This window comes from Alosa alosa, chromosome 21, assembly GCF_017589495.1.
Source record: "Alosa alosa isolate M-15738 ecotype Scorff River chromosome 21, AALO_Geno_1.1, whole genome shotgun sequence".
Classification (NCBI taxonomy): domain Eukaryota; kingdom Metazoa; phylum Chordata; class Actinopteri; order Clupeiformes; family Clupeidae; genus Alosa; species Alosa alosa.
Genome location: NC_063209.1, coordinates 7,734,733 through 7,746,949, shown reverse-complemented (window position 1 = coordinate 7,746,949; position 12,217 = coordinate 7,734,733). Strand labels below are relative to the sequence as shown.

General features: G+C 45.2%; 1 protein-coding gene across 1 annotated transcript in view; it reads right to left on the bottom strand.

The window, feature by feature from the left end:
* drp2 (dystrophin related protein 2) overlaps positions 1-12,217 on the bottom strand; it is a 76,348-nt gene that overhangs the window by 8,684 nt on the left and 55,447 nt on the right. Inside the window, 4 exon segments of the mRNA XM_048232138.1 lie at positions 2,404-2,550; positions 4,824-4,889; positions 11,405-11,436; positions 11,439-11,472. Of these exon segments, the coding sequence (XP_048088095.1) occupies positions 2,404-2,550; positions 4,824-4,889; positions 11,405-11,436; positions 11,439-11,472 (279 nt within the window).

Genomic DNA, 12,217 nt, shown 5'->3' with positions numbered 1-12,217 from the left:
GGGTTGGAAAAACAATGGGCGCTTCATACAAGGACTGTAATTTACGCGGCGAACATCTAATAAGGATAGGGCGATGTTCACATGAAGTGTAATTCCCATTTCTTCTTGAAGCCCGAAATAAATCTAAGGATGTTTCACCGGACATGCTTGGTTTTACTGCAGAATGCGTTAATCTTGTAATATCAATAAGGACCTAGGTAATGTTACCGTTAAGCGTTGGTTGAGTGATGGAGGCATTTGATTGATTGCATTTGTAGAAAACTATAAATGCGGTTATACCAAGCAAATTGATAGCAGCACTGTTTGTATCTTTTCGACTGTCATTTATTGCACGTGCTACAAAATCATTCTGTGCAATGGAAGATTTACCAACGTTACACCCGGTCTGATACAGTTTTGCCTATACATCGTGAGACTGAGGCGCCTGTTTATTTTGTTTTAAGTGCGTGCAGGGTGTGAGAGGGGGAATCGATGTGCTTTGATTACAGCTTGGTAGTTGTAGTCTGTGAAATTAAAAAGCACGTGTGTGTGAAGTATCCAAACAATGACACCTTCATTTCATTATGGCTGCTTTAGCAAAACACCTTAAGCTACTGTGTAGTAGGTCCCATTTAGAAGTGGCTACTTCATTCGCTTTCCTTGACTCATGGAGCTGTGAATGTTATTACAACTTTTCGCCACGATATGACAGTTTAAGTCCGCTTGATACTGTAAGGTAAGCCATTGGTTTCAAAGGAGATTTTATTTGTGTCGCCAGCATAGCCTATTGACAATTTATGTTGTCAATAGGCCTACCTATAATCCTACCTGTAGCTTAGGGAAGCTAACAACTTTCTATTAGGATCTAGTTTGTTAGTTACCGTTTTGTCATAACTCCCTGATGCATTTTTTGCATTTAGAATAGCCAGAGCGTGTATATCTCAATCGGAAAAATTAAACAATATCGGTTGCCTATGGACTAGGCTGGGTGAACCCAGCCTGATCTGCCCGCTATTTATTTTTTGATTTCTTAAAAGATTGAGCTTGGTCTGATGAAAGCCAGACTAGCCATGGACCTCAGTTAAACAATGCAAGGGAACATGAATCAGCCTATATTTGCACTAACAATAACGGACAAAAGCTTTTCAACTTTGGCCCATTAAAATGTGTATGAACAGTCTAGCGAATGCATTTCATCAAGGCCCATTTGGACATGTCAGTTATTTGCACCACTGGTTAGATGTAAACAGCATTTCGTTTCAGACTAGGCTACTGTTACTTAATTTGTGCATTAACAATAACGTTTCAGACTACTGTTACTTAATTTGTGCATTGACAATAAAGTATTACATGAACTAAAGATGACTAAAATCTTATGTAGAAGAAGAAACATTCACAAAAAATCCATCCATCCAAAATGACCTTTTTTTTTGATAGCTGTTGAAAACGGCATGGAACTGACAGAGATGTTTTTTGTTTATAAATACATAAAAAATAAATAAATAAATAACATTATGCTGATACCTTTTGCTTTTCCCAAATACAATGTAGCCTACAGGTGTAAGTGACCTTTCATCAATCCAGTTGCAATGGATGAACTGTGATGAACTGCCCTACTTGTGATTGTTTAGAGATTTTAAAGGTTTTATAACAATTCTACATCTTCTTTGGCTATTCTACAATCTATTCACCTTTTCAGCACCAGTAGGGTACTTTCTGTGCAGCCCTTTGACACACACACTCAGGCATGCCAAACAAGCATACACAAAAGTTTCAAGAGTGGGGGATGGAGTAAAATATGGAGACAAATTGAAGTGTGATTTATTTTCGCGGAACGGATGTACAGGACTGAGCGGCGGTCATATTTTGTACCGCTATGCGGTACATCTAGTTAAAATCAATTATTTAGTTCCATTTGAATTATTTTAGTTGCATTTTGTTTTCTGAAGTCTACTTTTAATATTGTTTATTATTTTGATTCTTGTTTAATATTGTTTAATATTTACTATTTTTATCTGATCATTTGATTTATTATTAACTTTTTCCCTCTTGTATCATATTATTTTTTACTTGTCAATCACTTTGGCTCTACCCCTGTTGTTTAAAATGTGCCATACAAATAAAATGACCTTGACATTAAGTAAATAAAGTGCCAATCACTGTGAAAAATAAGACTGAAAAATAAATAAAAATAATAATACTTATAATACATACTTAAAAAACACCTTTTATATTTACAGATTGCAATGATCAACAATTGTCTATTGCTGAAGCAGATAGAGATGATAGTGATTAGAGATTAGAGATTACAGTGCCTCTTCAGTGTCCGATTCAGTGCAAGGCCATTCGGTCCCATGCAGGTCAACGGCACCAATCCACTGTGTCACGTATACTGGCCGTGTGACGCGGGCGTGGGGGACTCACCGGTTCTCGTTCTCCAGGCGGGCCAGTGTGCGCTGCAGCTCGTCCTTGTCCTGGCAGTCGATGTTGGCCAGCAGCAGGTGCGCTCCCAGCGGGGAGTCCTGCTCCAGGGCGGGGCTGGAGTGACGCAGGAGGTACTGATCTTCATCCCTGAGTCACCCCCACACAGGAGACAACACACACTGAGCCACCAGCCGCACAGCAGCACAGCCACCACAGCACCGCACGCCTCACCAAGCAGCCGGACGCAGCCGGACGCCCAGCGGGTCACAGCACAGCGCAGCACAGCACAGCACCAACTCGGCCTCACCACACACACTCATCTAACTAGCACACAGTGTGGCTCTCACTGGAAATGACCAGCATGTGTGCTTCCATGACAGTAGGTCACATCTACATACAAATGATTAGATGATATACTTACTAACTGAACACTGCAGCGCTTAGAACAGGTCACACTGCCTTGAGTATATGATAGAATATCATATTATATTTATATATATAAAATATAATATAGAATTGTATCATATCATAATACCAAACCATATTATATAATATATTAGGCTCAGTTGTTACTTGTGGCCTTGTGAGAAAAGGTTTGGATTCCAAACTGTATTTATGCATTTGTGAGGCCGAGTTGACACAGGGATAGAGAACAGGCAGCTGGCCAAGCAAAGGAAGCACACAGCACACAGACACAAAACAGCACAGCACCAGAGCTTAAGCACCAGGGGTCACCTCACTCCACTCAACTCCACTGTGGCACGGCATGTCCACTCCCTAAGACACCCAACGCTGACACAGCGTGTCCACTGAAGCCAAGCTCGGCCAGGCCAGACATTAATGCATATTGCAGAACCACTACTACCCACACCACAACAGAAACTCATATAAAAAGGCTCATATAGAAAGACATATTATACGATAATATATCAGACATATTATATGATATCGTAGCGCACGAAGAGCAGGATATACATACTGTATGCAGAAATTTGCAAACACATCATCACACTTACAAAAGTACGCACATTCTGTCATAGAAAATATACAAAATGCAAGTATCACACATATTACACACAAGCACGCCAACACACACACATACACACACACACATACGCGGCGTTACACAAAGAGTAGAAACATCTGTGGAGGAGCTCAGGTGTGTTGAAGAAGAGAGTGTGTGTGGCACACAGGCTTGCGGTGGCTCAGAGGCGAGCAGCATTCTAAAGAGCACTTCTGGGAGTCATGACAGCATTCCGCACACGTCGCATTAACGTCAGAGTCGGATGGAAAAAACTCCAGGCACGCGGCCATTCGGTAAATATGCACACCACAGCAAACATTTCCTTTTGCTTTCTTTCTCTCAATCTCTTGCGCTCTCTCTCTCTCTCTCTCACACACACATAAGCACACACCATTCACTCCAAAAACAATACCACCACTCAATTTGTGACCTTGCCCTGACAAAGGCATTCATAAACACTCCTTTCACCTCACTCAATGACACTGACACACACATACACTCTCTCCTTCTCTTACTCCCTCTCCCTCTCTTTCTTTCTCTCTCTCTCTCTCTCCCTCTCCCTCTGTACCTCTTAAAGCATTATGCCTGTACTCAGTGCTGTAGTGACCAGAAAACATGATTAATCGACCTGCTTTGAAAGCTGTTTTGGGAAAGGGCTCACCTTATTCACTTATATATGCACGTAATTCATCCACACCAACCAACCCACAACCACGCACCCCCAAAGCCCACTAACACACACACACACACACACACACACACAGAACACACACACAAACACATACACACACACACACACCCACATCCCCTCTCTCTTTTCAGATTTGACAGCCTCCTGCTCCCAATTCTCAATTCTGTGCTCCATGACATTTCAATAACAATTTGAAAATTCCCCAATACACAGGTCCTCCATCCTTCCCCCCTGCACCATTCATTTCTTTCTCTTTCTCTCTTTCTTCTCAATCTTCCTTTCTTCAGCGTGCGCTTCTCTCTGTTTACACCTGCCACCAGACTCTTTAATCACAAAGACTTTTATATGATGAAGGCAGAGTGCTCACAGTGCCTTGGGTCATTTTCATTACCCTCCCCACTCCCACCCCTTCCCTGTTTTATATGTGACCGGCAAACCACCCTCAAAATAATCTCTCACTCTCTCGTGCCCTCTCTCGCTCCCTCTATCACAGACTGACACACACACACACACATGAATAGACAAACAAGCACACAGGGACAAGCAGACACACACATGCGCGGGCACACACACAAACGCCCTGAAACCTCTCATTATAGCTGTGAACCATCACTGCAACATGCCCCTGAAAGCCTGTGTGTGTGTCTCTGTGTGTGTGCGCGTGCGTATGTGCATGTGTGTGTGTGCAATGGGATTTATACTTACAGGCTTTCATCCGGTGAGAGGCTGTCAGTGAAGAAGGAGCAGTTCTGATTCTCCATCTCTGCCAACCTGGAAGGACACACACACAGACACACACACACACACACAAACACACACACACACACGCACACACACACACACACACACAAACAGAGTGAACCAGTGACAGAGAGAGATTACAGTGGCCTACTGTAGGTTCCCGAAGTGAAAACAAAGAATTCCAATGGGACTACTGAGCCCACCAACAGCACAGCCCATCACACACGTAGCCAGAGAGTCCGTATAGAATTTTGTGTTGTTGTTTTGTTCAAGCAACATTAGAGGGATACCATCAAAGGGCACAACACCCACCACACACCCTATAATGACACAGAAATGAACATTCAGAGGTAACACAAGACCGTACAACCCACAGTTTGTATTCAGTGTAGCTCCACCAGCATTTAGAAGCCTCTTCCAGCTTTTTACACAATCTACATTTTTAACGAGCCACAGCTGTCTGCACAAAAACCTACAAACTGTCATAGGCTGTCTGTTTGCTTCTCGTTAACTTCTCCCTGACTTCCTCTCCTTGGTCTTAACACACAGCCCGCGCTGGCTACATCATTGCAGCCACATGATTGCAGCCGGTTTCCCTCTGGGAGGGCTTCAGCACCACGGACAGCTCCCCCGACACACCAGTCGCCCGGCTGCTGCTGCCACGCTGCCCATTAACACACCGCCCCCAAAGGGAGTTCATGAAGGAGGGGGGAAACTTTGCTTTTAGCGACCCCCTCACTCCCTCACCACACACACACACACACACACACATCCAGCAGGTGGGCCCATGGGGTTTGGCAGGCCGGCTGACTGAAAGGACACTGAGGCTGGCGACAGCGTCCAGGCGTTGGGAGGAGAGTATGCGTTAAGTGCCTTCCTCTCCAAGGGCTCCAGCTGGGGACTGTGTGGAGGAAGCACCAGAGACAGGCTGGGGGGGGGGGGGGGGTGTGTGGGGGCACACAGTTACTCTGACAAGTTCACAAGTTTGCTGCAAACCACAGGGGTGGACCACATATCTCGCTCACCTCAGCATGAGCTACTGAGAGTGTACTGTAGGCTGTAATCCCAGCTGTACAACCTCAGACCTGGTTCCACTCAGCCATCTCTACTCCTCTCAGTCTTCAAAGCACAAACAACTGAAGACAATGTGTAGGACTTGCCCCTTCTGGGCTGGATCAGAACCCAGTCTGATACAACGGCAGACTGTCAACTAGTGACCACCTCATGCACTGTGAGGAAATAAAAGGTCAAACTAAAACACAACTCTGTTAAAATACTGTACGTTCCAATAAAATACCACAGCGGAGCTGTGACCTGACCTGTAAGAACTGAAAGCCCAGGGGGCACTAACGCCTGCCGTGAGGAGCTTATCAGAGTGCCCCGGCTGTCCTCCTGGTCACCTCTGGCCAGCAGCTATCAGATGTTGGGCTCGCTACCGTCCGCCTGACCTCTGGCCTGCCACGGAGATCTCCTAATTCACTCCCCGCCTCGACACAGTCCATCACAGGGCTTTAATAGGATGCCTATTCCATCAAGTGATCGGGAGGTTAGGAGAACCTTGGGCAGGAAGGCAGCAGTGCACTGGGATTGATGGGGCAGATGGGAGAGAGGGTCACTGACCCCCCCAGGGGAGTATGGTAGATGAGGTTTTATGTGAGGTGTGTGTGTGTGTGTGTGTGTGTGTGTGTGTGTGTGATTTGAGTGTGTGTGTTTACACACATAAGAAGGAGGTAAACAGGCAGAAATGAAAGACGTGTCCGACATTGAGCATGAGGCAGTGTACAGTTTGCAGAGAGACAGAGAGACAGAGAGGGAGGGATGGAGGGAAGGAGGGAGAGGACACATAATGTGTGTGTGAGTGACCGTGAAGTGTGTCTGCTGCAATAATGCTTCTTATGACTCTTGACTCGCCACTCCTGGGGGACAGAGCATTGACCGGAACACTCTGATGGTGATGTGTGTGTGTGTGTGTGTGTGTGTGTGTGTGTGTGTGTGTGTGTGTGTATCTGTGAAGCCATGGTTGTGCATACACTCACTTGTGTGTGTATGTGGTTACACGTTCATGCTTTTGTACACACGTGTGTGTGTGTGTGTGTGGACAAACGGATGTCAGTGTGGTCAAATGTGCATCACTGAGCAGGAATATTTGCAGACCAACACATCTGTGTGCAATGCATGACGACAGCACACCGCAGTCTTTTCCCTCCCTGAATCTGAATCCAATCTGGATCCCATACCCTCCCTCCTCCTCCTCCTCCCTTTACGGAATCCTAAAACATCAAATAGCAGGCCCCCTCCCCGACGGCCCCCCAAGTTATTACTGAGGATTAACAACTACACCCACTCGTTCTGCTCTTACAAAAGGGGGAAAAGACGGAGTTGAGTACAGAAAAAAGGAGAGAAAGAGAGAAAGCCCTCTCTCCCTTCCGGAGGAATGACTGATACATCTTCTGCCCCGGAGGAGGATGTGAAACGCGCACTGCCACGCTGATATTCCTACACTTTTCCCATATAAATGTAATTTGCTTCTCAACCTCCCAAAGGCAGTCTGAGCCGTGATGGGGGACCGGGAAACCGGGAAAACCTTGTCTAATATTTCTCTCTTTTTAAAAGGAGAGATAGAAAACGAGAGAAAGAGAGAGAAAAAAAGAATGACAACTTGAAAGTAACAGAGAGAGAGAAAAGAGAGACGAAGATTAATCCAATTCTTCGTTCTTTCCATAGGCATGAAAGAGCTGTCTGGATTCATTTAGGTAGACCTCAGATCATGCTTAAGTTTGCTTTAAATATACAGACAAGATGTCCTTTTCAGTTCTGCGGGAGAAGAGAAGGGGGGGTCTTCTTTTAGCAGGATGTGGGCATGTGTCATCTCAGCACGAGAACATGTCAAGGACTGATGGAGAGGAAGATAGAAAGAGGGAGAGAGAACGAGAAAGAGGTGTGGGAAGAAAAGATAAAGCTGAAGCCATCTTCTTGCCCTTCACAACAATTCCCCTTTTCACAGATGCAAGGACCTCAGCATAATTATTCATCTTCGCCAGTGTGCTTTTTGTTTTAGATTTAATATTTTTTCATTTGTTGCATTTCCATAAACAGACTCCTGGCAGTGGCAAGGGCTTGTGAATGCCAAACGGGCGCTCAGTTTCAGGCAGCCCGTACGTACAGCAAACAGAACACACTGGCTGCCGTGCCGACGAATGACTAAACGTAACATGAATTCCGGGCAGACAATTAAATCCATTAGCTGGCATGTCCGCATCAGGAAAACAAAACACTCCAGAAGCGAGCGAGCGAGGGAGGGAGAGAGGGAGGGGAGGAGGAAAGGAGGGATGGCAGAGAAGTGAAGGGTTAGTTAGTGAAGTTTGCTGTTCAGAAGGGTGACTAAATAAGGTAGAGCAGGGAGGAGGCGGACGAGGGGGAGACTTGGCAGACGTCAAGTGCATTTCCGGCTCCAGTCAATATTGCTGAGCTGTTTGTCACAGCACTGGGGGAAGGGAGAAGGGAGGATGTGTGTGTGTGTGTGTGTGCGTGTGTGTGTGTGTGTGTGTGTGTGTGTGTGTGTGTGTGTGTGTGTGTGTGTGTGTGTGGGGGTGTTTATGGGGGGGTTTGGGGGAAAGAAAAAGAAAAAAAAGAAAAAAGAGAGTAGACAAACAGAATGCCAGGGAGAGAGAGATAGACAGAGAAGGCAAAAGTGAATGTCCTCCCCATTAACAATATTTAAATATTCACATTACTGCAAGCCTTGAGCAAGGCATTTAACACCGAGTTGCTCTGTGGAGACTGGCCCTTTATAATTGACGTATGTAAGTTGCTTTGGATAAAAGTGCACGCCAAATGAATACTGAATAAAAAATGAGATTCACACAATTACATGCTTCAGCAGTACACACTTGCCAGAACTCTTAGGTCACAGGAGAAATACTTGTTGGTAAAAGCCGCTGTTAGAACTGAACATGGTGAAGCAGCTTTTAACTGCTCTGTGGTTCAGCTCAACTGTGGTTCAACCAACTTCTGGATGACATCCAAATTGCCCTAACTGTAGTTTTAATCTTCAAACTCCAGTTTCAAATCTAGACCAAAGATCAAATTCTTCTTAGATGCTTTCTGTATAACAGTAGATCTTCTTCACAGGATCAACTGACACACACTCAAATAACATCCTCTTCTTGCTTGTTAAAAACTTCTACAAATTGTCCCCTTAACTTTCCAAAAAGCAGACCTTGAAGTCCTTCCTTCCAATGCTCCAAAGCAGACTACACAATGTCCATGTTCCTCCACATTTCCCTCAGCAGCACCTGAGACTGGAGAGCAGCGACAGGTCATCTACCAACCCTTTGGTGACCGGAGTCTCCCTACAGGCTCCATGCCAATGCAATGCCATCTGCATGTCCTGCTGGCTAAAACTTCAGACACTATCTTGTAGCTTGTAGTCCATGCAGTCTAAAGACACAGGCCTCCAGTTCTTGTTTTTTTTAGGGCAAAGGGATAGAAAGGAACAGAGGGAGAGGGAAGAGATCGGGTGTGTGTGTGTGTGTGTGTGTGTGTGTGTGTGTGGGGGGGGTCTCAGGGCCTGAGTCTACACTTGGCACGCTGAGGAGGCTGATGTGGGCTGGCAGCTCATAGGTGCCCCTGGACCTAGTTTTCTGCCTGGAACACACATATACTCACTACATATATTCTCTCTCTCTCTGTCCCTCTCTCTCTCTCTTACACACACACACACACACACAAACACACACACACACACACACACACACACACACACACACACACACACACACACACACACACGCTGCACCACAAAGCAGGTGACCCCTGTCAACCCCTACAGTGTGAACTCCACTGTTCCCTGTGTGTGTGTGTGTGTGTGTGTGTGTGTGTTTCTGTAAGAGAGATAGAGAGATAGAGAGATGGGGAAGAGAGAAAGAGTGAGTAAGAGTTTGACAGACAGAGGGAAAAGAACATGTGCAAGACACACAAAAGTAGCATGTACACAATGAAACAGTATGTGCCTTCATGTGTGAGTGTTCTTTTGTGAGTGTTCCTGTGTGTGTGTGTGTGTGTGTGTGTGTGTGTGTGTGTGTGTGTGTGTGTGTGTGTGGTGTGTGTGTGCTTATCTTGGTGTTTCTGCCTGAATCAGTGGGGTATTGCAGAGCAACAAGCCATCCAGCTGGAGCAAATCAATACTCCAATCAGTGAGCTGGAAGGAGCTGAAAGAGAGAGAGGGAGAGAGAGGGATGGACAGAGAGAGAGAGAGGGATAGAGGGAGAAAGGAGAGAGGATGGTGGGTTGAGTTAGAGATGTGGGATGGAGGTGTGATGGAGAGGTGGAGAGCTGGAAGGGTACATTAGCTTTAATGGAATGTGTTAGTGTGTGTGTGTGTGTGTGTGTGTGTGTGTGTGTGTGTGTGTGAGTGTGTGAGAGAGAGAGAGAAGCAACTGACCCTGACCAAACTGACCCACACGGCAACAGCCACGTTTTACAAAAGTTCTCCACATTTTCCACCAAAGCGTGCAGAAAAAAAGAGTACATCTGAATTGCACTGTAAACCAAAAAGGGGTGAATGAGAAACACACATATGCAGCCAAGTAAGATGTGTATGCTTAATATAGTCTACAGATGGACTGCAGATTTACTCTAGACAACTCAACAAAAACTGAAACAAATGTATGGAATTAAACACATCCAAAAATTGATAACTTAGCTGCTAACTTCACAAACAGATTTTGCACTTTCAATTAGGCTTGCATCGGTACGGCAGCAAATGAGGTCCATTCCATACAGCCATACGGTCTAATTACAAAACAAGAAAAAGAAATTCGGAGTAAGCCTAGGAATTAATTGAACCGTAAAGCCAACAAAAAAGTATGCCTGCAATGCCAAGAATGCCAATCCCATGTCCATGCAAATAAAATACCTTTTAATAAGTTTCAAACAAAATAAACAAAAACCAAGCCAAAAAAATCACACTTATCAAATATGGCATCAAGTTAGGGACAAGCTGTTGTGAGAAATGACGAACCCGTTCTGATGAAATAGACCATAGGCTCAGAGATGCAAATGTCAATGAAGCACTAGAGGCGGGCTCTCAGTGGAACCAGAGCCTTGCCCGGGGTTAGCATGGCAGTGAATGCAGTCAAGGTAGGAAACCTCAGAGGCCACATTAACAAAGGAAACTCTATACATAACAAACAATCAATACAATGAAAAATGTTGGATAGCATAATCTCACCTAATATGATACTTCAAAGTGAGCCCTGGGGTGTGCTAATAATATATGGCAATATAGAGGAGGTGGAAATCAAAAGAAGCATCTGCACAACTGCACTTGAATCCCCCAACAACTTTAATTCATGGCAATATAGTGGTGGCAATATAAAGTAAGTCAAGCATTAAGCGTAGGCTTTATATGCAAAATGATGTGAAATAATATTACTCCCAATTTCAATACAGTCCCATAAATGTGGATATGTGAATAAAAAACCCAGCTCTAAAAACACATAAGGCAGGGGAGAGAGAGGGGGGCTCTGTGACTGGTGTCCTACCTGCTGGCAAAGTGCTCAATCCGGCTGTGTGTGTGTCTGCATGGGGTAGTTTGGGTGAGGAGCAGGGCCTGTGGGAACACACACACACACACACACACACACACACACACACACACACACACACACACACACACACACAAAACACACACACACACACACACACACACACACAGACACACACAGACACACACATCACTAACACCTCATCTCAGCCACCTATTCCGATGTCAATGTGCCACTGTGCAACCATGCATGGTCTAGAACTATGTGCCTGTAGGATGCGTGACCACATGTGTATGTGTGTGGGTGAGTGAGTGAGTGTGTGTGTGTGTGTGTGTGTGTATTTGCTCATTATTTGTGCATGAAGATGACGGCGGTGCTCTTTCCTAAACTAGGTCACGTTTCCCAACACCCCACCCCCCTGCTGCCTCCCACCTCTCTGTCTGTCTGTCTGTCTGTCTGGGCGCCTTCTTCTCCTTCTTCTTCTTCTTCTTCAACTACCTCTTTTTATTCTTCTTCTACAGTACTTCTTCATCTTCTTTTTCAACTACTTCTTCTTCTTCTTCTTCTTCCTCTTCTTTCCTCCAGAGCTGCGGTGCTACGGATCCTTAGATAACCCACCCCCCTAATCCTAATAATATTAGCCCTTAGCAGCATGCTGTGTTATCTGGGCTGCAGATATTGGCTGCTGCCATCGCCGGGCATTAGTGCTATCAGCCGGCTCACACCAGAGACATGGGAGGCTGTCAGGTAAACAATGTTGCCAAAGTCCTTTTCTAACTGTATTAGCTAACAGACTAACAAAGTAATGCA